This window comes from Mustela putorius, unplaced genomic scaffold (assembly GCF_011764305.1).
Source record: "Mustela putorius furo isolate JIRA1106 unplaced genomic scaffold, ASM1176430v1.1 tig00003836_pilon_pilon_pilon, whole genome shotgun sequence".
NCBI classification, from domain to species: domain Eukaryota; kingdom Metazoa; phylum Chordata; class Mammalia; order Carnivora; family Mustelidae; genus Mustela; species Mustela putorius.
The window spans coordinates 15,776,644-15,803,311 of NW_025421989.1; the positions used below are offsets into that span (position 1 = coordinate 15,776,644).

General features: G+C 36.1%; 1 protein-coding gene across 7 annotated transcripts in view; it reads right to left on the reverse strand.

Moving 5' to 3' along the window:
- The window catches only part of RPS6KA3 (ribosomal protein S6 kinase A3), a 111,792-nt gene that overhangs the window by 15,137 nt on the left and 69,987 nt on the right, over nucleotides 1-26,668 (reverse strand). For all 7 annotated transcript variants that reach the window (XM_045089390.1, XM_045089391.1, XM_045089395.1 and 4 more), the window contains 14 exons: nucleotides 24,696-24,776; nucleotides 23,543-23,622; nucleotides 22,843-22,949; nucleotides 18,845-18,882; nucleotides 18,496-18,638; nucleotides 18,250-18,320; nucleotides 13,982-14,070; nucleotides 13,718-13,782; nucleotides 13,538-13,640; nucleotides 10,864-10,988; nucleotides 8,188-8,313; nucleotides 5,563-5,652; nucleotides 3,307-3,465; nucleotides 2,412-2,573 (listed from right to left, as the gene is read on the reverse strand). In XM_045089390.1, coding sequence (XP_044945325.1) covers nucleotides 2,412-2,573; nucleotides 3,307-3,465; nucleotides 5,563-5,652; nucleotides 8,188-8,313; nucleotides 10,864-10,988; nucleotides 13,538-13,640; nucleotides 13,718-13,782; nucleotides 13,982-14,070; nucleotides 18,250-18,320; nucleotides 18,496-18,638; nucleotides 18,845-18,882; nucleotides 22,843-22,949; nucleotides 23,543-23,622; nucleotides 24,696-24,776 — 1,439 coding nt within the window. The remainder of the gene's footprint in view (nucleotides 1-2,411; nucleotides 2,574-3,306; nucleotides 3,466-5,562; nucleotides 5,653-8,187; nucleotides 8,314-10,863; nucleotides 10,989-13,537; nucleotides 13,641-13,717; nucleotides 13,783-13,981; nucleotides 14,071-18,249; nucleotides 18,321-18,495; nucleotides 18,639-18,844; nucleotides 18,883-22,842; nucleotides 22,950-23,542; nucleotides 23,623-24,695; nucleotides 24,777-26,668) is intronic.

Sequence of the window (26,668 nt, forward strand, 5' to 3'; positions counted from 1 at the left end):
AGTAACTCCAGGTAGAGAGGAAATGCTGGCAAGCAGACAGACTGGAAACAAGGTCGTCTGATAGGATACAATTTGTAGCAAACTAAGTGAAAGGCTATGAGGAACCACACTAAGGCAGGACATAGAAAGGAAAAGACGTCATGATAAAACAGGAAGGACTTAGAGATGCGATGTATGGGTAAGGGAAAAGGGGTCTAAACTATTCAGGAATCAGAATGGAAAGGGTTTGGTGACTGACAGGATGTAGAGAAATGATGGAGAAGGAGCATTTCAGGAGGACTTCCAAGTTTTAATTTGAATGACTAAGTGGTGATTAAAAGGTCAAGTCTAGGGAGAGTTTAATCATAGAAGATTTCCTGAAGAACATGAATTTAGAGGCTCTGAAGCAAAAAAGGTCTTGAAGCAAAAAAATTTGAAACAAAAAACATTAGGTTTTGAAGCAAAAAACATTCCAACATGCCAAGGCAAAACAGCTACATGGAGATTTCAAGAAGCAGATTGCTTGTCTGAAGCAAGAAGCCCTCTTGAGGAATAATGAGATGGCTAGATGAAGTGACCATGCTTGGACATCCATATGTGTCAGAAGCTGTGGATATGTGGACAAAGAAGCAAAAAGTCTGTCCCTCATTAGTTCTAGTCCCACCAGGAGAACAGGTGCAAGTAGTCTTTTAAAAAGTATTACTTTAGGGCGCCTGGGTGGCTCAGTGGGTTAAGCCGCTGCCTTCGGCTCAGGTCATGATCTCAGGGTCCTGGGATCGAGTCCCGCATCGGGCTCTCTGCTCAGCGGGGAGCCTGCTTCCCTCTCTCTCTCTCTGTCTGCCTCTCCATCTACTTGTGATTTCTCTGTCAAATAAATAAATGGAATCTTTAAAAAAAAAAAAAAAAAAAAAAAAAAGTATTACTTTACATCTCAGAAGTAACAAGATTACAAAAAGTTTGGAAAATAGAGGGGAAATGGAGCTCTACAATCCAATGACATCCTAACCTTACCAACTGTTACCATTGTTTGGTGAAGTATCTAATGATAAAAGCATAGACTTTGTAGCCATGTTGCCTGGGCTCAAATCTCAATCTGACCTCAGATGACATAACCTCTCATTGTGCACCTGGTTTCTTGCAAAATTCAAGTAAAAGGTCTCATTTCACATAAGAGAAAAAATTATTATATGTAAATGCTATTTGTGAGGATGAAATCAGCTAATACAAGTGACTGGCACATAAGCCCTATATTAGGGTTAACTCTTATTTTTTATTACATAGTTCAGTCACATTTAAAAAAAAGATTTTATTTATTTATTTGACAGAGAGAGAGAGAGAGAGAGAGAGCGAGAGCAAGAGGGAACACAAGCAGGGGGAAGTGGGAGAGGGAGAAGCAGGCTTCCCGCTGAGCAGGGAGCCCGATGCGGGACTCATCCAAGGACCGTGGGATCACGACCCAAGCAGAAGGCAGACACTTAACGACTGAGCCACCCAGGTGGCCCCACAATTACATCTTTTTTTTTTTAACACGGTGATAATAAACATGCATGAAATCTTGAGTAAAGCAGTGGACTTTAGATTTGCTACAATGGGGAACCAAAATTTCTTAGGAAAAGAAGCAACTTGATCAAAGCAGTGCTTGAAGACTTCAGTAACTCTACAGCTCTTCCGTAGAATGATCACAGAAGGAGAGAGGGAACAGGGTGCAGCTAGGCTGTGGCAGTCACTTGGGCTGTGGTGAAAGAAGCGAGGCTAGGATGGCAGTTCTGTGAAAGGAAGAACCTCAAACTGGTTTTAGGGGATAACAGAGATGGTACCTAGTTATGTAGCTAAAGACAAGAAGAGACCATGATGTTTTAGCCTCAGAAATACAGGAAGATGGTAACAAAATCAGGAAATTAGAAGAATATTAGGAAAGGATGAGAATAAACTAGTTTCCATTTAATTCCATGTGCTCACAGGCCCCAAAGTGTCAATGATAGCAGACCGCTACAGATGTGTGATTATGCAGAAAGACAGAAGGCAGAGCAAAAAAAGGACTGTAGTGGACTAAGTAGTAGGGGACCGAAGACAGGATTTATTACCATCAGAAGAAAAAGAGCTGACATTTTAATTATTTGTTCAGTAGGTCTTCAATGAAACAACTATTAACCACTCTATATTAAACACAGCAGGGGTGCCTGGGTGGCTCAGTCATCAAGCCGTCTGCCTTTGGCTCAGGTCATGACCTCAAAGTCCTGGGATTGAGCCCCGCATCAGGCTCCCTGCTTGGTAGGAAGCCTGCTTCTCCTTCTCCCACTTCCCCTGCTTCTGTTACCTCTCTCACTGTGTCTCTTTCTGTCAAATAAATAAAATCTTTAAAAAATTAAATAAACACAGCAAATGAGTTTTTAAATATACTGAAATACTGGAAGCAAATAATTCACGATTACCTCTGGTGCAACAAAATTTGCAGTATAACAAGGAGTCATGAGAAGACCGTTTTCTGCTCTTAGCTGTTTGGCAAAGCCAAAATCACAAATTCGAATAGATTCTGGATTGCCAGATTCATCCACATAAAGAATGTTGCTAGGTTTCAAGTCTCTGTGAACCACCTAATTGAAATACAAATTAAAGAGGTACATTAACAATACATTTCCATTACGGAATACTCTTTATTTGCAAAATGTCAAGTGACGTACTTAAGACGAGTGCTGACCTTTAAATTATCTCATTTTAAAACGCTGATAATGTAAGTTTAACTCTCTAGCATAGAACTGGGGCAAGGACAGGAGGAAGAAAAAAAACAGTATGTACGTCCCTCCTCTTTGTCCAATTGAGCAGTCAAAACTAGAAGTCAAGAAGCTCTAGGATGAAATGATTACATTACACTTGTTAGCTTCTGAGAGCAAGGACAAACAAAGTAAGAATAATGTATTGAAAATAAATTCCTTAAGAAGTAAGCTCTTAATTTCCTTTTATAATTGAATACAACCCATGATTCTCTGGTTCTGTGTCTAAATTTGCAATGGACCCAGTTCTCAAGAGTCCGGAGTGGCCTAGCAAAAACGGTGATAGGTCTTCTAGGTCAGAGGACCTTGCTTACTTTTTCTTGGGAAGCATAAGAATTTAATATAAACAAGTCAGGTTTTCAAAGTATCACTTCAAGCTCAGTGGGAGAAATTTATGTAGAGGAGTAACAGCAGAATAAGCTAGTAATAGTTATTCTCCATTAATGCATAAAGTAACATCAACCTTTGTAATTTTAGTTCAAACATTAAGAAAAGGTTTTAAAAAAAGGAAAAGGTAAAGGGGTGTGTGTGTGTATAAAATGTTAAAAAGACTTACCCCTTGTGCGTGAAGATATTCAACAGTTTTGGTTATAGTAAACAGGACAGCGCTGGCCTCTCTTTCAGAGAAAAATTTCTGTCTAAGAATTTTATCCAGCAATTCACCCCCTTTCATAAGTTCTGTCACTACATACACATATTTTCCATCATCATATACCTGTAAAATTCAACATCAAAATGTAAAAAATTATTTGAAGCTTTACATGTGCTCAGAATAAAGTTTCGCATATTCAAGAGAAATTAAAACTCATTTTATAGTCAAGGAAAATTTTACTTATCACAACCAATAGATGGTATAAAATCTGCCAAACCATTTTATACATATAAGAATATTAAAATACAAATTGATTAGACTGGATGTCAGGAAAATAAGCTGTAATTTCCTTCTATGAAACATAAGTCATGGCAATCAAAGTAACTATGGGCAACGTATATCAAAGGGCACTGAATTTTTTCTCTGAGGGTTTGTTTCTCTTGATCTTTCTATCTACTGATGACAGCAGGGATTGGTATAAAGACACATGCCTGTAACTTTCCTGGAACTCCTACAATTGTAGAACTGTATTTACATATGCAGTACAATGAATTATCCTGGTTTTGATTAAACTGAAAGACAAGTTGTGGCAAGAATTAAGTAGGAAGATTAAGTAGCAAAAATTCCATCTAACCACACAGAAGCATGCCGTTTACTCCTCATGTAGAAATAGAATGCTCCTTGTAATTCTGATTTGTACTCCCAGCAATCCCAAACTGAAACGACCCTTCAGTAAACTTCAGTTCCTTTTATTCCCCTTCACCACAGGGTTACTGCACACTTTCATTTAGTTCCATAAGAGGTACCATGTGCTGGGGCCCCCCAAAATGGAGAAAACAAGGTACCCATCCTCAATGTTTTTATTCTAGTAGAGAGAAAGATAGAAACAAGAGTTAAAAAGTCAAAGATGCTATAATAAAAGTCGGGAAATTTTTAGAGACTTTGGAATTTGAAATGAAGGAAAGAGGAAAGATGTGAAAAACAGTGACAGCTTAGGGAGTTTATAAGGCAAAGATGAAAATATTTTCTATACCTTCTTTTTGGTTTACTTGGATTCTTGCAGGTTATATCCAAGAGTCACTTAAGTTACACAGCTTCACATTTAATGGGACTAAGCTAACATTCTCCTTCTTTTTTTTTTTTTTTAAAGATTTTATTTATTTGACAGAAAGAGAGATCACAAGTAGGCAGAGAGCGGGATGTGGGGCTCGATCCCAGGACTCTGAGATCATGACCTGAGCTGAAGGCAGAAGCCCAACCCACTGAGCCACCCAGGCACCCCTAACATTCTCCTTCTAACAGTGAACAGCAATAAATTAAACTGAGGAAATTAGGAGTTTTGGTTATGAAGAAGGGAGAGTAAACTCTGGAATTCACGAAATCTCAAGAGGTGAAAGGTGAAAGGTACCTTAAAAGTCCTCTGGCTGAGCTGGCCACAGGACATGTCAAGTCTACAACACAGATGCAGCCTTTGAGCACTATCAGCAAGAGAAGATTTAATGCTGTCTGGGGAGTTCACACCTTTTCCCAACAGCTCTGTTATGATAAAAACCACAGGTAGCAAGGAGGGGATACCTTACTTGTATGGGGTATGGTGACGCTCAGGACAGGCTTCCTGGAGGAAGTAATGTTTTAGCAAAGTTTTAGATGCATGGTAGTAAGCCAGGCAAAGAAGGGAAGTGGTAGTATTAAATGAGGAAACCCTAAATTCAAAGACAGAACAGCATGAGAAAAGGAGGAAAGTTTAAAGATGCGCACATAGTGGAGCACAGTTGGGGGATGGGGTGGGAGAGGAAGTGTGAAAACCCTTGCAGACAGAGGAAGGCAAGGACTGGAGGTGAGGGGGTATGAACTGTACGCAGAGGAGTAACGTGGTTACGTACAAGTTTTGCTCTCTCTGGCAGTACTGTGTAAGAGTCTGGGGAGTCCATGGAGCATGAGACTAGTCAATCCCTAATACTATTTAATACACAAATGTTCCAGTAAAGATATTAAAAGCAATAATGTCAGTAACACTTTTCTTAAAGCGAAAGTATAAGACTTAACTACAGAAACAGGTTTTTTTTATTAACTTAAATTATGCTGCATGTGTTGTCCTTCAATTTTTTTTAAAACTTACTCTTATTAAGTTATTTGTCTAACACATTATATTTGAAAACATTCCAAATGTGAGCTGGACAACTGATTCCAATGATCGAAGTTCAAGAATCTACTACTTACATCCTTTAGAGTAATGATGTTTGGATGCTGTCCATAACGAAGAAGAATTTCAATTTCTTCTGTTGGGTCTCTCTTGCTTTTATCAATAATCTAAAAGGCAAATATTTATCATAAAATCTCATGAACTATAAAGGTCACAAATAGCTACAGACTTTAGGTATTATCTTATATAAATACTGGACATATATATAAGCCATTTATCAATCAGTTTTATTCAAGTACTTGACCAGACTGTCTTATCAAAGTTTGAAAACCAGTCTAAGTTTAGGACTTTCTAAACACTCAAAAGCCTCAAGAAGAGGTACCAAGAACATATCCTTCTTTCCTCCTTGAATGTCTTTAAACCCTGGAAAATCAGTCAACTTCTAAGCCCAATCAATACAGATAATTAAAAACAAGGTATATCTATAATACTACCACTAGCGTCTGTTTATTGAATTAACTTTATTTCCTTTAAGGAAATGCTTCAGCGGAATAACCCATTAGTTGTAAGCTACTTATAAAAAATTAATTAACAGCTAAGTAGAACAAGCTTATTTTTGAAGCTATGCAGAAAGCTAAGCAGAAAACCACACCTAGAATTTTACTTGACTAGAGTTAAGTTTAATTATTATAATAAAGCCCTTTAAAATACTAATGTAGCTTTCCAACCCTTTTATGTCAGCAGCTTCTTAAAAATATACCTCTTAATGTTTTAATCTGTTAAAGTAATATTATATCTATTTTTAAAAGGACAAGTTTGGCTTTCATTTTGTCCAAAGGGTAGTCTGAAACAAATTTTGTGACCTTTATATTTTCAATTTTAAAAAAGCTTAGTAATTAATGTATGCAATAAATACTCAAATGCTCCAGCAGTTGAGGAAGAGCTTGCAACTCACAGTGCAAGCCAAATGTGCTATCTGAAATAGATTTAGTTGCAAAAACAGTTCTGTATGAGAAGAGGGAATACAAACATTAGGTGTACACTGTAATCAAATGCAAATGACAGTGTGGAATTACCATAGCAAGTTGTGGACTACCATAGCAAATGGATAATTAAGAGGAAACGTTTATGGAACAGACATCCTAATTCAGGGGAGATGATCCAGGACTAGTCTTTTGAAAACTAGAACACACTGGGAGGTGTTACTCCCAGCAACATTCTCTTTGATCTACTAATCTGAGCAGAGCTTATGTCACATTCAGACTTGTGTTTGTAGATCTTAGATTTGTAGTAATTTCAGTAGAAAAAAGTTGTGCTGGGATTGGTTTTATGAATTAAATTTAAGTCACAAGAATCCACAAATAGCTTGAAGATATTCTCAAGGTTTTGGTATACTGCCTCTAGTTTCTGTAATTCAAAGGGGGCCTCAAGGCATTTCTGCTTTTCTTCTGATGCGTTTATGGAGGCAAGATACCTCCTTAAACTGCCCATCATGTACATTACTCACCTTCTCTCCTTTCATGTAAGCAATGTGAAAATTCCTATGTACCCCAGATTTCACTATGAGCAATGAGTAGGAGAAGAGCAAATTAACATGCATTTCTATGGTTCATCCTACATCTGATAGAAAGCTGGACACTGATAGTTTTTAAATCAATTACATCCAAGTTTAGAATAGTAATTATCATTTTTTATGTAGGTGTGTGTCTTCCCACATATTTTTATATATATATATATATATAATATATTTTTACACAGTGCAATCATAACAGATGATAGACAGATGGATGTACAGAAATAATAACAATTAATGCCACTCTCCTACTAACTAAAAATGAGCTACCCACACTTATTGACCAGTTCTAAGGTTCAAAATAGGTTGAAAGCTTTAGATATTACTTAAATTGCTTATATTGGGAGAGCGGTGACTACCATCTCAAGAAATAAAAAGGCAGAGACTTGAATATAGTATTTTTTCACTTACAACTACAGGTTTGTAACTCAAACTTTATCACAGAGCCATGTGATTTGTTTTTTGGCTTAGAAAATTCTTACTGTCTTGACACCTGATGAAATTAAAACAGCTAATGATAACAAATTTTTTAACAGTAGTGGTTTACTTTTATTGGTTCACAGATCCCTTTATATGTAAAGGACAGTATGAATATTTTGCCAGAAAAATGTAAACACTTAAAATTTGGCATACAATCTTGAGGAATTCCCTGACAGACCACAAATGGGGGACTTTTTAGGGTAAAGGGATGTTACTAAAAATCAGGTCAGATGTAAACTGTACTAATGCCTTCAGCAAACTGGAGGTATGCTACCTTGCCTTTAGTTTACAGGTGAATCTGTGGTTCCAGATTAAGATCGCTGAGGGTTGCTAGGCAGATAATTAAATTTACCTTACCTTTAAAGCAAAACAAAAAACACAACACAACAAAACAAAAAGGCACATTTACCAAAGAAGAAGTGTTTAATTTTAACTGGTACTGACATGTGTGAATAATAACTATTAGAATTGTATTTTATATTGTGATTTAATTTTTTAAAGTAGGTTCCATGCTGGGCGTGGAGCCCAATGTGGGGTTTGAACTCATGAACCTGAGTTCAAGACCAGAGCTGAAATCATGAGTCAGATGCACAACTGACTGAGCCACCCAGGCACCCCAGAGTTGCATTTTAAATCTGAAAAGATTTACCTTCACTGCAAATTCCATGTTTGTAGCTTTATGTATGCATCTCTTGCAAACAGAGTAGGAGCCAACTCCAATATCTTCCTTTACTTCATATCCATCAGTAAACTGAATACTGTTTCTGTGCAACTGCTACAAACACAATTACAAATTGACAGTTTTATAATGACTATGGTATAAATCATTATAGGGGAATATGCTACCCATTACACATTGTTGATGTTAACAACAAATATAAATGAATATAAACAAAATAAAAATGAATCTTTACAGCATTTATTCTTCCACAACTGTGTATTTTTTTAAAAAGATTTTATTTATTCATTTGACAGAGAGAGACATAGCAAGAGAGGGAACACAAGCAGGGGGAGTACAAGAGGGAGAAGCAGGCCTCCCACTGAGCAGGGAGCCCAATTCGGGGCCCAATCCCAGAACCCTGGGATCATGAGCTGAGCCGAAGGCAGCTACTTAACCGACTGAGCCATCCAGGCATCCCCACAACTGTGTATTTTAGAAGTGCCTACCATAAAATGTATAGCAAGAAATAGGCTTTTTCAAAAGCTCATGTTAAAAAGAAAAAATTGAATATGTACAACAGAAAATGCAGTTACTTGACAAAAGGCGGAAAGTCTTGCCTGTGCCTGAGCCCTGTTCCATTCCCCACATGGTGCTAGGTCTTTGAAGTACTTTTTGCAAATAGGGAGAAGTTTGAAGCTTCTGGTACAGAAGAAAAATATTTAGGAGGATTTAGAATTAGAACATCTGGATTCTTGTCTCAGAGGTCCCTCTGGCAGACCGTGCAACCCTGAACATGTGTTTTCTCAGAGGTTAATGGTGAATACTAAATAAAAATAATGTATTTGAAGGTGATACCTATTATCATCATTGTGGACTACCAGTAGCCATGCCCTCTGTTTCCACCCTCGAGTCAAAGTTTCAATACAACTTCTGCTAGAGAAGCTGTTAATGAGTTAAAGACGAATAACACGTGGTAGAATGATGGCTAACAAATTAGTAGTTCCATAAGCAGGCTGGGGGAAGTTGTGCTGTCCTTGGCTATATTGAAAGGAGACCTCCCCCCTGACCAATGCCTATGAACTGTGTTTGGGTTAAAATTTGAAATCTGTAGAATATGTTTGTGATTTCTATGTTAGGTACAGAAGTTATAACTTGAAAACTTAATATACATCACATGCTTGCTACAGTAAACTGAACAAACTGCTTCAATGAACTTTATCTAAAAACCAGTGTTTAAACTGGTTTTCTAGAAAGGAAAGAAGGATGACTAACTCATGAAAAAAAAATTTAGAACAAAAGCAACTTCATCATCAAGCAAATTCAAGCACTAATTACTAAACAGTCAGTGCTTCAGAGATGTATCTAGTACCCTCTATGACTTGGAAGATGAATTACATTTATCTTTCTATGATACTAGGATGGGAAGAAATAAATCTAATGGTTTGTACTACTTGTGTTCCTCTAATAACATTTATTAGTCCAGTCTCCTGATATAAACACACAGACATCTGGAATCCTGCTTCTGTGGTTTTTACCCTGTGTTCCAACTCTGATAAACACATGGGATAATGAGGTGGGGGACACCCTAAGATAGTACCTATAACCACTTCTTTTAAATAGTAATTGGGGCTCCAAAAGCACAAGGGCACAAAATTTGGAAAATATAAGACTGAAATTCACTTTTCTTTTATAAAGTTTTATTGGCACACAGCATGCTCATTTATTTAGCTATAGTCCATGGCTGCTTTTGTGCTACAGTGACAGAGCTGAGTTGTAATAGAGATCACAAAGCCTCCAAAGCCTCAAATATTTATTAATTGACCCTTTACAGATCAAGTCTACTGAGCCCTGTTCCAAGCTATCAGGAAATCAGGAGACCTCAGTTCATCACAGCTGACCTGACAGAGGCAGAAGATGAAACAAGTTAGGGCTGATAAACATTATGAGGCATAGGAGGAGAGGGTAGAGACAAGATGGTGATATGTATCTCAACTCTCTTTTATTCTTTTGAATATTTTATTTATTTATTAGACAGAGAGTATAGAGTAAGGGAGAGCATGAGCAGGAGGAAGGGCAGAGGGAGAGGGAGAAGCAGATTCCCCACCGAGCAGGGAGCCCAATGTGGTGCTCAATCCCAGGACCCCAGGATCATGACCTAAGCCAAAGGCAGAGGCTTAACCAACTGAGCCACCCAGGCACCCCCCCCCCCTTCAAGTCAGAAGGATATCCAGGACTCTGGAGCAGGCCATCTTTTTTTTTTTTTTTTCCTCAAAGATTTATTACTTACTTATTTTAGTGAGAGAGAAAGAGAAAGAGCAAGAGAGAGAAAGCATGAGTGTGTGCAAGCCGGGGCAGGTGAGGAGTGGAGGGAGACTCTCAAGCTGACTCTGCACTGGGCACACAGCCTGCCAATGGCCCAATCCCATGACCTTGAGATCATGACCTGAGCTGAAAGCAAGAGCTGGATGCTTAACCAACTAAGTCACCCAGGCACAGTTTTCTTTTTTTTTAAATCTCTTTAGAGGCATATGAAAGGAATTTTCAAGATCAATGATATAAAATATATTTTAAGCCGCCCACTTAAAATCAGCAGATAAATCTAATTATTCACACAGTGAACTATTTCTTAAAACAATTCAAATTTTAAATTATACATTCACTCACCTGCACAATTGAATGCACACCAACTGTCTGCATAGCTTGGCTTTCATCATCTGAGGTGATAGCAACAAAACTAAATCCCCGAAAAAGCTGATGTGCATTAGCACTAGGTGGAATGCCAGGTGAATCTGAAAAAAAATAAGAAGGTAATACTCTAAATCTAATTAAAGGAAGAACTGTTGGGCGCCTGGGTGGCTCAGTGGGTTAAGCCGCTGCCTTCGGCTCAGGTCATGATCTCAGGGTCCTGGGATCGAGTCCCACATCGGGCTCTCTGCTCAGCAGGGAGCCTGCTTCCTCCTCTCTCTCTGCCTGCCTCTCTGCCTACTTGTGATCTCTCTCTGTCAAATAAATAAATAAAATCTTTAAAAAAAAAAAAAAAAAAAAAGGAAGAACTGTTGACAGTATGACCTTTCTCACTTATTCTGGAATTCTACTTCTTAGGCATCCAGGGCTTCCAGGATAACTCAGTGAAAACTCTCAGCTTTGTCCTGATGGCTTATTGGTATCACAACTCTAACATCCTATCTCCTCTGAGCCCCCCAAATAGCTAATTCATTGAAGAATATAATAAATCAATAAATTACTAGGTTAATGTTATTCTAAATTAGCACTGTCTCATAGAATTCCCTGTAGTGATGGAAATTTTCTTTACCTGTGCTGTCCAATATGGTAGCCAGAAGCCACATGCAGCTCTCAAGCATCTGAAATGTGGTTTAGTGTGACTGAGAAACAAAATTTTATTTTTATTTATTTTTTTAAAAGATTTTTTAATTTATTTGACATACAGAGAGAGATCACAAGTAGGCAGAGAGACGGGCAGAGAGAGGCGGAGAAGGAGGCTCCCTGCTGAGCAGAGAGCCTGATGTGGGGCTCCATCCCAGGACCCTGAGCCGAAGGCAGAGCTTAACCCTCTGAGCCACCCAGGTGCCCTGAGAAACAAAATTTTATATCTTAATTAATTTAAATCGAAATAACCATATATGGCTAGTGGCTACCATATTAAACAGTGCAACCCTACATGATAACCTAACAATGCTATGGCTCCTGGTGAGGGGGAGATACAAGATTCCCCTACAGATAATTTAGAAGAAAGAAATTTAGTCTAGTGATCTCAATATATAAAACATCAGAATCTAGAAATCTAAACTATAAGTTAAAAATTACTATATATATATACTATACATATATATATATATATAAGGAATAAAAGTAATTTCTGAGACAATCATGGTATGCAGTCCTTAGAATATATTTTATGACATGACACGTATGGTTACTCAAATTATTTGTGTGGAATCTACTGGCATTAACAAAAATAGAAAAATACTTAAAAATTTAATTACAAAAACAAGACATAACAAATATGCTATTCATAAATATAAACATAGAACTAAGCATACTAATATTTATAATTACACTATAAAGTCTAGGCACAAGCGAATACCAAACAGGCAATATACTTAAACATCAACTCCACATAAAGTTCTTTTTTAACATCAGCCTGACATTCTCAGCAACAAATACTGATAAGTGCATTTTAAATCAATGTGACAGTATTATACTGAAGAACTATGCTAAGAGAACCAATTTGGGTAGAATACAATACAGAACTGCTCTCTTTTGACATTTTTCCTCTATTAGGCCAAATTGTAATGAGAAAGCAAAGTAAAACATGACCATGTATCATCAATTCTATGCATATCACTGTTCATGTATTTGATAAAATTTTACATATTAATCGAAATTTCTAAGACTGTCTTACCAAAAAATAATAAAATCCATCGATGTTTAACATAAATTATGAGGATATTTTTTTTAAAGATTTTATTATTATTATTATTTTTTAAGATTTTATTTATTTATTTGACAGAGAGAAATCACAAGTAGATGGAGAGGCAGGCAGAGAGAGAGAGAGAGAGGGAAGCAGGCTCCCTGCCGAGCAGAGAGCCCGATGCGGGACTCGATCCCAGGACCCTGAGATCATGACCTGAGCCGAAGGCAGCGGCTCAACCCACTGAGCCACCCAGGCGCCCCAAATTATGAGGATATTGACTGGAAAGCTTTATAGTGAGGTTTAAATGACATACTCTATAGAAAATATATGCAAATACACTTTTTATTTGCTTGTCAATGATAAACCTGGGGTCTGGTACACCTAAATGAGAGAGTACTAGAGTGCAGAACACAAAATTACATGCATACACATACTAATTTAATAAAATACAGATTATCATTTCAAAGATAACTTCTCTAGAAGAGTCATTGTTTATGCAATTTTAGGATAAAACATGATACAGGATATGAGTCATTTTGAAATGATCACACCTCATGTAAAGTTTATGTTTTGGATTTGAACTTCACAAGTACTTCCAGAATTCTACCTAATATCAGAGTTTTAAAGAGTACTACCTATACCAAAGAGTCTTTCATGTAAAAATAGCTACAGGTAAATGAACGCACAACCAAAGAAATTTTTCACATAAAGAGTATCAAAGTTTAAGGTACAACCTAATTTGCTAAAAGATTTAACAAGGATCTTAACTGCTATAAAATGTTGTAAAGGAGTTACTAATTTTCTAGTTATTGAAACAGGGATACGGTACACAGGGCAGATATGAGGATAGCATTAGGAGTCATATATATGTGTTACATTTAGGTTTTCACATTTTCTCCTTACCTTTGGGAGTTTTTGCAGTAAACTCAGGATCAAAATAGAACGTATCTTCAGGCCTGCCAGTTGCAGGTTTAAAAGGTGGATGAATTTCTCTTCTGTACAGTTTCTGGTGGAAAAAAAAAGAGAGATTTAGACATGCATTAAATACAAAAAAATTCAAGAAAATTTTCATTGTATACTCACATTCCAGTCTATTGTTGAGAAAAATGAATGTCTTTTAATTTCCTCAACTCCATCTGGTCCTGCACCTATCAAAAATTAAATGGTTTAAAACTTTTGATTAAATGGTAATTTTATTTCAAGGAGGAATAGGTAATTTAGTGTTTGTTTTTAATATATGTACTACTATGTCAATTCCACAACAAAAACAAATACCCACCTCCCCTCACTAAAAAATCCCAAAGACCAACAAACACACAAAAGAAACAAATTTATTACAAATTTTACCCAATCTGTTCGCAGGATTTCGTTTGAAAAGCATTCGTAAAAGACTCTGGGCTTCAGGACTCAAAAACTGTGGCATCCCAAGCTTGGCTCTAAATAATAAATCCACATAATAACATTTTATTTTTTGGCAGTATCTGTGTTCTATTTTAAAACTGTTAATCCTTTCTATTTTGAGATAATTGTGGATTTATACTAAGTTGTAAGAAATAATATAGATCCTGTGTACACTTTACCCAGTTTTCTCTAATGGTCACATCTGACAAAATCATAGTACACTATCAAAACCAGAATCCTGACTTTGGTACAATCCACTGATCTCCTTCAGACGTCTCCAGTTTTAACTGCACTCACTGTGTGTGTAAGCTTAGTCCTATGCCCTTTTACCATATTTATGTATAGGTTGCTGCACCCATCACCAAAGTAAAGATACTGAAGAGTTCATTACCATCAGCATACCTCACGTCCCTTTATAACCACAGTTGCCTCCTTCCCTTTATAGTTCCTAACCTCTGGCAATCACAAATCTATTCTACATTTCTGTAACTTTGTCATTTTAAGAATGTTATGTAAGTGTAATCATAAAGTGTGTAATCTTTTTTTTTTTTTACTCAATATAAATTCCCCTGAGATTCATCCAAGTTGTTGGGTAATATTCCACGGTATAGTTGTACCACAATTCGTTTATCTATTTCCCTGGTGAAGGGTATCTGGATTGTGTCATTTGGGTTACTACAAATAAAGATGCTATGAACATTTGTGTATAGTTTTTTGTGTGGACACTTGTGTCATTTGGGTTACTACAAATAAAGATGCTATGAACATTTGTGTATAGTTTTTTTGTGTGGACACTTAATGGAATTTTAGTCCATAATCTTTTTTAAAAGATTTTATTTATTTGAGAGAGAGAGACAGACTACAAGCAGAGAAAGAGGCGGAGGGAGAGGAGAAGCAGGCTCCCCAATGAGCAGGGAGCCCGACATGGGGCTTGATTCCAGGACCCTGGGATCATGACCTGAGCTGAAGGCAGACGCTTAACTGACTGAGCGACCCAGGCACCCCAGTCCATAATTTTCTAACACACTTTTCCATTTTTATAAATTTTGCAACAAACACTGCTGTGAGAGTCAGATACCTGAGTTTTAGTTCTGGCACTGCTACTAAGAACTTTGTTACCTTGGGAAAAGACAATCCCCTTGGGTCTGTTACTACTTCTTTATAAGCAAGTATAGACCGTTAGATCAATGGCTTCCAAACTATAATCTTGGAACCTTTTTTTCAAAAGGAATTTAAGAAATCCATGATTTAAAACTGCTAAAAGAACATGTGCTTCATATACCTATGTTTTCCTCCCATTCCCTTTAACAATCCTACAGGGAAGAAGAGCTGGTGGGAAAGGGGTCTATGGAACTTCTAAGAGTCTACAGCACACAGTCTGAAACCCACTAGCTTGAATGAGCTTGAAGGTCAGTTTCAGCTTTAATATATAATTTTATTTTTTCCCCTAACTTATACATTAAGGAAACTATCTATAAGTACGAAAACAGTAACAGCTGGGGAAATGGCTAGCAGAGAAATTTCTACTTCAGAAACAGATCCATTTATTATTCAAGAGTTGTTAGTGAGCTACAATGTGCCAGCTATTCCTTAGTGCTGAGGGTACAGAGATAAAGATAGGAGAAGATAGAGATGGACAACCTGAGGATAATCCTGATATGTGAAGAGGCAAGTTCAGAAGGACATATGGAAAGACTGCTAACAGAATAGCAGGGGGTAAATTGGAAGGGGAGGTGAATCATGAGAGACTATGGACTCTGAAAAACAATCTGAGGGGTTTGAAGTGGCGGGGGGTGGGAGGTTGGGGTACCAGGTGGTGGGTATTATGGAGGGCACGGATTGCATGGAGCACTGGGTGTGGTGAAAAAATAATGAATACTGTTTTTCTGAAAATAAATAATAAATTAATTTAATAAAACAAAGACAATAGCAGGGGATATCTAATTTTTTTCAAAGATTTTATTTGACAGAGAGAGATCACAAGTAGAGAGGGAGAGAGAGAGAGAGAGAGAGAGAGAGGAGGAAGCAGGCTCCCTGCCTAGCAGAGAGCCTGATGCGGGACTCAATTCCAGGACCCTGAGATCATGACCTGAGCTGAAAGCAGAGGCTTAACCCACTGAGCCATCCAGGCAGCCCAGGGGGATATCTAATTTAACATGAGAGAATGAAAGGCCTTAAATGCAGTTAAAGATTGAGAATTTATTCACTTGGCCCGCATTCCCCCAACATTTTACTGAAGAACTTTAATTTCTCTAGATACTCAGCAACAACCAAAAAATACTTCATGATCTAATGAATTTGTGGAATGTTATCTATAATATCCCTCTTGGAGACACAGAATAAAATGCACTGCATACAAAAGGCTTAGAAATCTAAAGTAAAGAATCAGTATTTTTCTAAATATTTGCTGCTAGTACGTCTTTTTCAGAGAATACCTATTCACATCTTGTAGAATTAGGGTTCTACTGAACAAGTCTGGGAAAATACTGCCATATTAGGTAACAAGGATATAGCAGAGATCTTTCTTTTTTTTTTTTTTTAAGATTTTATTTATTTATTTGACAGAGTTCACAAGTAGGCAGAGAGGCAGGCAGAGAGAGAAGAGGAAGCAGGCTCCCCGCCGAGCAGAGAGCCCGATGCGGGGCTCAATCCCAGGACCCTGGGATCATGACCTGAGCTGAAGGCAGAGGCTTTAACCCACTGAGCCACCCAGGCGCCCTGTAATTTGCATTTTCTGATTTACATATTAGAATCAGTTTATCAAGTTTCACACAAAAAACTTCTTAAAATTTAAATTCCATCTGCATTAAGACTATAGTTACGCTGTATAATATGGTAGCCACTAGCAACAAACAACCACCAAGCACTTGAAATATGGTTAGCCCAAATTCTAAGGATAAAGTGCACCCTGGAAAAAATAAAATAAAATAAAATGCACATACAAATAAGTATGATAAAAATGTATCATATCTCATGAATCATTTTCTATTGTTGATTACATGTTGAAATGACATCTTGGCTATACTGGGTTAAATAAAATAGATTATAATCTATACTAAATTTTTTTACTTTTTAAATGTTGCTACTAAAAAAGTTAAAATTACACAGTAATTTTACATTACATTTCTATTGGAAAATGCTCATCTATACAAACCCACATCTTTACAATACTGTGTCTGTCATAATGTGAATATGGTACAACCTTACAGAACAATCCTTTAAATTTTTATTTTTTTCCTTTATTTATTTATTTGACAGACAGAGATCACAAGCAGGCAGAAAGGCAGGAAGAGAGAGAAGGAGGAAGCAGGCTCCCCGCCAAGCAGAGAGCCTGATGCGGGGCTCAATCCCAGGACCCTAGGATCATGACTGAGCTGAAGGCAGAGGCTTTAACCCACTGAGCCACCCAGGCACCCATTAAATTTTCTTTAAATAAAATTTCCTAGTTTTCTGCATAGAGATTTTACATAACTTTTGCGAGATTTATCCCTAATTATTTGAGTTTTTTATAATACTGCAAATATTATCTTTTTAAAAAATTTCATTTTCTGTTGCTACTATGTAGATATAAAAATAGATTTTATTTATTCACCTCTGATCCAACAACTTTGCTAAACTCTTATTAATTCCAAGAATGTATATGAAGATTTGGATTTTCTACGGACACAGTCATGTTGTATAAATAAGAACAATCTTATTTCTTCTTTTTGAACCTTAAATCTTATTTCTTTTCCTGGCCTTATTATACTTGCTAGTATCTCTAGGACAACATGAAGAGAAGTGGAATAATTGATGTCCTTGTCATATGCCAAATTTTAAAGGTGAAGCTTTCACTGTGTTAACATTAACATGAAGATTTATCGCTTCTCGGCCTTTTGGCTAAGATCAAGTGTAACATGAAGATTATATGAGTACTCCTTTGGAGATGTAACCCAGAGCCCTGGATCCCTGTGTTTCTGCTTGGGGCAGGGGCCTGGTCTCTGGCTGTACTTGGTGGAGGGCATGAATAAGGGCCAAAAGCTCCAACATTTGTGTGCCCAGAATTGAAAAAAAGGAACATGAGTACTCTAAATCTACAGGGCTTGTTCATATTTGAAACACATTAACATTAACGCCATAATATCAATGAATAAAATTTCACATTTCAGTTTGAAGCATTTATTTCTAAATCTCATCAAAACATATTCACTAGGGAGTACTTAAGGAGTACTTACTTAAGAATCATAGTCATTGTTTCTTTTCGATCTTTTCCTTGGAAAGGTAGTGTACCAGTGAGCATTTCAAACTACAAAAAGGCAACATCATCAGGGGTATTAGTCAAGAAGTATAAAATCTCAAGGCCAGAAAATAAAAAAGCATCATTTTACTTCAAACTAAATCTTATAAAATTGCTATATAATAAAACAAGTGATTTATACTTCCACCATATTACTGAACTCAAAAAACACCCCAATCCTTACCATTAACACACCAAAAGACCACCAGTCCGCACTTTGAGTGTGACCTCGACGATTAACTACTTCGGGAGCCATGTATTCCACAGTTCCACAGAAAGAATAGGCCTTCTTTTCATGGTCAATAGACTCTTTACTTAGGCCAAAATCTGCCAAAATAAATATATAATTCATAACTATCCTACAATAATTTCCACACTTAAAGTTTAAGCTTTGAGTTCCAATATTTACATTTATTAAAAATTCTAATCCAAGTTTTCAAGGCAATTTGTTACTCAATATTTGAACCACAATCAACTTTAAAAGAAATTATATAGAGTAGAAGAGAATATTTTAATAAAATGAGGATTTTTACCTGTTAACTTGATGTGACCTTCTTCATCAAGAAGTATGCTGAAAGAAAACAAATTTAGAAAATCTTTCAAACCACTAGATACTTATAGAACCTAGAACTGAAACTACTGTGTTAAGCACCAGATCACATTTCTTCTAAAATATTGTTTTAGACTGTGATAAGGGAAAGGTAAAAAAGGAGAAAAATTTTTTTGGACACACATACATAACAAAACCCAAAGGCAAATCCTTATAAACATGTATTAAGGGCATTTGAAAACAATAACGAAAAGAACTAAAACTTATATTCTTTCTAATTTCTAGTTGCTCTTTGTAATGCTTTTCTGCAGAGGTGGCCTAACTAAAATCCTTAGTGCTTGCACAACAGACAGAGGGTCCACATATTTCGGTCAACTGCATTAAAGTTGTCATTTTCTTGGTCATTTTTTAGGTATTTGACTCAATCATTCTTTCCTAGTTTCTCTATCCAATCCTCTTTTTCTTTTCTTTTCTTTCTTTCTTTCTTTTTTTTTTTTTAGAGTCAGGGAGCAGAAGGAGAGAGAATCTTAAGCAGGCTTGATGCTAGACACAGAGCTTGATCTCAGAATCCGGAGATCATGATCTGAGCCCAAATCAAGAGTTGGACACTTAACCAACTGAGCCAGCCAGGCGCCCCCTAACCAATCTGTGTAAGCTCTCCAGTGTTTTCTTTCTTTCTCAGTAAACTCTGAGCTTCTAGGTTTGACCTTATTCATCTTGTTGCTCAGCACCTGGTAGAGTAAAGACAAATAAGAAACATATGTTGAATGCATGGGACCAGTCTACAAAAGGCCAATACGGCATTCCAAATAGTTTGGGCTTCTTCCCAAGGGCATATAAAGTTTATATGAATGAAATGTAGAGATAATCAGATCTGCATTTTCATAAAACAGTTCAGAGGGGAAAATAAAGGGTATTTAGTGAGCTCTTAAATATGGATCATGAAGAACAAATGGAGAAGACACTAGGTTTCTGGCTTTAGGAGATACTTGAGTGGAGAATAATGTCATTAATTAACAAGCTATAGGAAGGGATAAGTACTAGGCTGCAGGCCAATAATTCTATTTCTGGATAGGCATTTTAGTATATTGACTTGAAATGCCAAGTAATAAACTGTTTCACTTATATTCAAAGCCATTCTATAACACAGATATTTCTTTACTTTTAATTCTAACTTAAAAAATGTGAAAGCCAGGGTGCCTGGGTGGTTCAGTGGTTTAAGGCCTCTGCCTTCAGCTCGAGTCATGATCCTGGGTTCCTGGGATCGAGCCCTGCATCTGGCTCTCTGCTCAGCAGGGAGCCTGCTTCCTCCGCTCTCTCTGCCTGCCTCTCTGCCTACTTGTGATCTCTCTCTGTCAAATAAATAAATAAAATCTTTAAAAAAAAACATGAAAGCCAAATTTTGCTATAATAAAATTTTACTGTGTCAAAAATACTACCAACCTTTCTATGTCATCAATTCAAATAGGATTACAATAAAGTTTACCACTGAGGATAATTCAGTAGGGACTTATTTTTCATGTCTTCATAAGGGACTTATAAAAAAAATACAAGCCTAATTATGCTCAATTACAAAGCAGACTAACCATTTCCAGAATATAAAGCGAATTATTAGGTATGCTGGAGATTATCCTCCCTCTGTCTAATAAATACATGAAAGACAATTCTAAAAACAAAGCTTCAAATCACTCTTGGTAATTTTGGGGAAAAAAAAGAGAGAGAGAACATAGCTAAGCTAACAGAACATTACTTATGCCTTCTATAGCAAATGCATTTTTTAAGATAACCATGCCCACCCTTTACCTTTGAAAGAAAAAGCCAACTGTATTACTTTCAATAGGCAAAGTTCCTTTCCAACTACTAATAATCATTTTCAACCATATTTATTATAACAGAGTTGTGGTTTAAAAGAATGTGGCAAACCCCTTACAGTGGATAAAACAACTGGTCTAAAAACTGAAATTTCTTCCAAGTTCTATATGATGGTATATAGTTGGATTATTTAACAACTAAATGTTACTTCAACTAATAGTGTCATCTAGGCATCTCTGTGAAAGATCTCACTTCTTACTTACATTTGATCTTATTTAAATCTTAAGAAAGCCCCATGCTGTATACATAATTTTATGACCAATACTAATCCAATGGTTTACAATAAATACATTCAACTAAATGATATAAAACACTAACACATATTTTATTATGTTTAATCATATGTTTATAGTAATTTTTTTCTTCTAAAGACCATATGCTTGAATATTTATTCTCACTAGGAATTATATTTTGTGTCTTTATAGTTTGAAATCAGGAAAATGATGAGAAAAAACAAAACTTAGTAATTGTCTGGGGAATAACAATGGATGCATACAAAACTTATCCAAAACCAAAATGTATGAAAAATGAAAGTAAAATGTGAAAGTATAATAATTTCTAAATGATCATGTAAACAGGATCCCAAAGGATCATTTCCTATTATAATATATAATTTAAATTTTGCACGTAACATTTTAATGTAAGTAATATCCAAATTCTTTTTTTTAAAGATTTTTTGAGAGAGACAGAGAGAATGTGAGTGTGAGTCGGGGGTGGGGGGCAAAGGGAGAAGGAGAGAATCTTAAGCAGGCTCCACGCCTAGCACAGAGCCTGATAAAGGGCTCCATGTCACAACCCTGAGATCATGACCTGAGCTGAAATCGAGTTGGACACTTAACTGACTGAGCCACCCAGGCGCCCCAAATACTAGCTTCTTGATACTTGCTACTACAAAAACAATGGGAAATTTGCTCAACTCAGAATTTGAAATGATGAGGAGAAGAAAATTTTTAGGGGCTCAGGTCATGATCTTGAGGTTGTGGGACTGAGCCCCACATCAGGCTCCACATCTGGTGTGGAGCCTGTTTAAGATTCTCTCTCTTCCTCTCCCTCCGCCCCCTGCTCATGCATGCTCTCTTTCTCTCTCCCCACCTCCCCGCAAAAATTCAATAAACGGTATTTGAAGGAAAGCATTAACTCTATGCTATCCTTCATACCAAAAAATTTCCAGATGGAGTTAAAAGTTAAAAAAGAAACCATAAAATGAGAATGTAAGTATCTGATTATGGGATTGGAAAAGGCTTCCTAAGACTAAAAGTCATGCAAGAGATAACAAAAGTCTGGTAGATCTAAGAAAAAAATACTTGTGTAGGTAAAAATAGAATAAGTTAAAATTAAAATACAAACTAAAAAGACTATTTGTAATAAATGTCAAATGGTTAAATTCTTAATTCTAAAGGTATCTTATTTAAAACAACAGGAAAAAAATATTCCAAGATAAATGAAGGCCATGAACAGAAAATCACACAAAAATACAAACTGTCAATAAACATATGCACATGGATTTCAACCTCATTAAAAATAAAAAAATGCAGGGGCGCCTGGCTGGCTCAGTTGTTAAGCGTCTGCCTTCGGCTCAGGTCACAATCCCAGGGTTCTGGGATCGAGCCCCACATCTGGCTCCCTGCTGGACAGGGAGTCTGCTTCCTCTCCCTTGTGCTTGTGCTCCCTCTCTTGTTGTACATCTCTCTGTCCAATGAATAAATAAAATCTTAAAAAAAGGGCACCTGGGTGGCTCAGTGGGTTAAAGCCTCTGCCTTTGGCTCAGGTCATGGTCCCAGGGACCTGGGATCGAGCCCCACATCGGGCTCTCTGCTCAGTGGGGAGCCTGCTTCCTCCTCTCTCTCTGCCTGCCTCTCTGCCTACTTGTGATCTCTGTCTGTCAAATAAATAAATAAAATCTTTAAAAAAAAATCTTAAAAAAATGCAAATGAAAACATAACATATTATGATTGGCAGATTTTTAGAAGTATAAGATAACATAGTGTTATCAGAAATGTGAAGCATAGGTACTCTAATATAATTCTTGTGGTAGTTCTACAAATATTTTTTATTACCTCTTAGATAATTTTATTACATTGTATTCAACTTAGTAGCATAATTCCTTACTTTTCTGGTTTTAAGTCTCTATAGATTATTCCCAGGCTATGTAGATGGTCTAAAGCAAGTGCAAGTTCGGCCAAGTAGAATTTGACATCTTCTTCTGTGAACATCACCTAAAATAAAATAATATTTTTTGTCTTATTTTCTGTGTCTGTAGCTTTTATTTAAAATTCCATCCTAGAGTTTAAATATTTAAAAATTTATAAACACACTAATCACATGTAGTTTTATCTACTTTACTAATGAAAGGAAATTTGCAAAAATCCCTGACTGATCAAATCAGTCAACTAATCACTTTCTAAATGCTAAATGTGCACTGTGGGGGAAATAATTTTATATTTTATCAAGTAACATCTATATTCAGATTGTGCCATTGTTGCCCTACCACAGTAACATCTTAGAAATGAAAATTGATCTTTTAAATGCATGCTGAATTTCCAGTATTAATTGTTTAAGGATACCTTGATATTTATTGCTTCTGAAAACTGGAACTAAAAGATGCAGGACAAAAGACAAAGACATTTTATCAATTTAAACTCCCACTTTCAGAATAATTTCAAAAGGTAGGAAAAGAATTCTTTTTGGCTCTAATTAAGACTCTTGTGCCACTAGAGAAAACACAATAAACATAATATTGAAATATAAAAAAGTTTTAGTTAAAACAGGATGCATATAGATAGATTAAAAATAGAGATTAATTACATACCTCTTTGGATAAGCGTGTAAACAAATCTCCTCCCCTGAGAAAATCCAAAATAAGATACAACTTCCCTTCAGTTTGAAAAGCTGAATGAAGAAATGAGAATTTCTGTTTAATCCACCAGTTTATTTTTTGGGCTTACATTAGGTCAACTCATTCACAAATTATTATTATTGAATAATGAATATTATATTATTTTGAGCAAATCAATGATTATATCATAGATCTAAATTTATTTTTTATGAGAAGATAACCACTGATTTCTCTCAGTGTTCATGTGGAAATGTTAAAGGCAGAGTTTTTTATTATGGAACCATTAGAACATTTGTTGCATTTTCTTCAGGCCACAGTCTCCCAGGAATACAGTAGTTCTAAAACATGTGATCAATCAGGATGCCTAGGTGGCTCAGTGGGTTAAGCCACTACCTTTGGCTCAGGGTCCTGGGATCCCATCAGGCTCTCTGCTCAGCAGGGAGCCTGATTCCCCCTCCCTTCTGCCTGCTTCTGCCTACTTATGATCTCTCTCTGTCAAATAATAAAATCTTTTTTAAAAAATGTGATCAATAAGAAAAATTCCCAACATGGTTACTTAACGATGAAACAAAATACAAGAACCGTATCACTTAAGTGCAGGAAAAATGTGGGTTTAAGTACACAAGGCTTTAATTACACGAAGAACCACCACAACTTTACCCAGTGAGAGAAAGCATATACACCTTCGGGGAAAAGAAAGGTGATAAAAGCTTCAGGATGTTGACATTAGGGATCTTTCTCACTTTTAAGAAAAGTTGGGCTAACACATATGGACTATAAACTGCTGGTACACTGTTACTAATTATATAATATAATACCAATATATAAATATATAATAAATCCTTATTATAATAAAGAACAATGATTATTATTACCTATTCCTATGGCTATTACTCAGAAACATAAGTATAAATGCAATAAAGGCTTCTAAAGTTTAAGAAGTAATGGTTTAATTTCCATGATTTTATTTATCTGTTAAACACATATAAATATATACTAATATTTATGTACATTATTCATGTACATAATATTTATGCAAATATTTATGTACATTAATATATCTGAATGCACTTAGGGAGTGGAGGATCAGGTGGAGGGAGGAAGTTCCAAGTGGTTTTGAACTTACCATAATGTAACTTCACAATAAAAGGATGATTAACTTCTACCAAGATATCACGCTCCATTTTTGTCCGAACACGATCTCGAACTACAAAATATTGTACATATGGCTGTATTACAATAGCTTTCAGAGACAATCTTTAAAACAAAATCTCTTTGGTGCCTATTTTAAATTAAATTATGCTAAAGTGTGAATTCATATTTTCATACATACCAATAAAACCATTTATATGTACAAATAAAACTATGAGTCTCGAATTTTTTAATGTATTTTTTGCTAAATTATATAGCTAGACAAAATTGTTCATGTTTATAAATAAAATCTGTGCTTTACATGTAAAAATACATACAGAGAACATATCAGAATTTTAATCAGATGTTGGCTTTAACATCAAATTTATAAGTATTTTAATCAAAGTTATAAAAAATGACCAAAAAAGAGTAACTTTCTAAAAAATGAAGCATCCCAATGAAATACTAAAACACACAAGAAAATGGAATAGGTTTTACTAACCCCTACCAATCCTATCAACTCAATTTAACAAGCATTCATTAAGCAACTATAAAATGTGACAGACATGGTGAATGATGGGTATACCCAAAAAGGTCTATTTTTGGGGAAGGAGGAGAGAAAGGGGAGAAGAAATAATGTGGTGCAGCTGAAAGAGCAAAGGCTTTTTGGGGTTAAATCAGATTCAGATCTGTGTAATCTTAAGCAAGTTACCTACTCAAACTCTTTGAGCCTCCATTGCCTCTCATCTATGAAGTAGAGATAACACCACTGTACCTGTGTAGGCTGTGTGACCATTTGAGATAAGGTCTGTACATCCCAGAGCCTGGTATATAGGAGATAGTTAATTAAATGGTAGCTATAGCACCATGAATATGATAAAGGGATAAAATGACTTATTACTAGCAATTAAGTAGTACAGAAAGAAATTCAGGGAAGGAAAAGATGAGTAGGAAAGCATGAAGGAAGAGGTGGAGTTAGGCACTTTTGGAGTGGAATTTAGATGGATGGGAAGGTCAGACCTAAAGAAGAGAAGTCCAGGTATGGAGTGCCAGAGCAAGCAAGGACATGGAGGCATGCATAAGGAAGAGAAAGGAACCAAATTGTATGGAAATTGGGGAGGTTAAACTGGAAAGACCCAGATTCTTGACAATCTGGAATGGCAGATAAATTTATGTTTCATCTTACAGGTAAAGCTCTCTTTTACCAATCAATGATTCCCTGAGCAAATTCTATGTAACCGGTACCGTGAGACACAAATACAAACAAAATATTCTTCAGGAAGTTCATAATCTGATGGGAATGACAGACAACTAACTAAATAGAATACATTCTGGTAAGTATTCTGTGTTGGTAGCTCAATAGATTTAAGAAGTGAACATGATTATTCATTAAAATTTTATTATTTTTTTCTGTTGCATAATAAGGATAAATCATAAATGACTTGCGTTCTTCAGGCCAGAAGGACTGAATGGTTATGTCAAAGATTAAGCAGAAAGAACCAGGAAAAGAGTAGGGGGAGGAGGGTAGGGACAGAGAAAAAGATGAACTGGTATTCTCTTCAATATAAAGTGACCAGATATTTAAAAACAGAAATAAGACCCCTGGAAAAAAAGAAACAAAGAATCTAAAACAAAATCCTATGTTTCCGATTCTACCAATTTTTCCATTTTCAATTGGGAGATTTCAGTGCCAGCGACTGAAAATGGGCAAACCAGATATAGAAATCATTTTGCTATTGAGATCTACAAAGCTCTTTTAAATGACTTGTCCAGCAACAAGTATATCAAATTCAGTATCACTCTCTGATTTCATTATCTTATCCTATCACAACAACTGGTGTCTTCTATCCAACAGACCGTATCTATTATTTATATAAATGAGGTTCATCACCTAGGTCTGCTGATAACTCTGTTCCAGTCTAGCCCACATTTGTGCTTTTATACTGCTACCCATATGATCTTGGATTC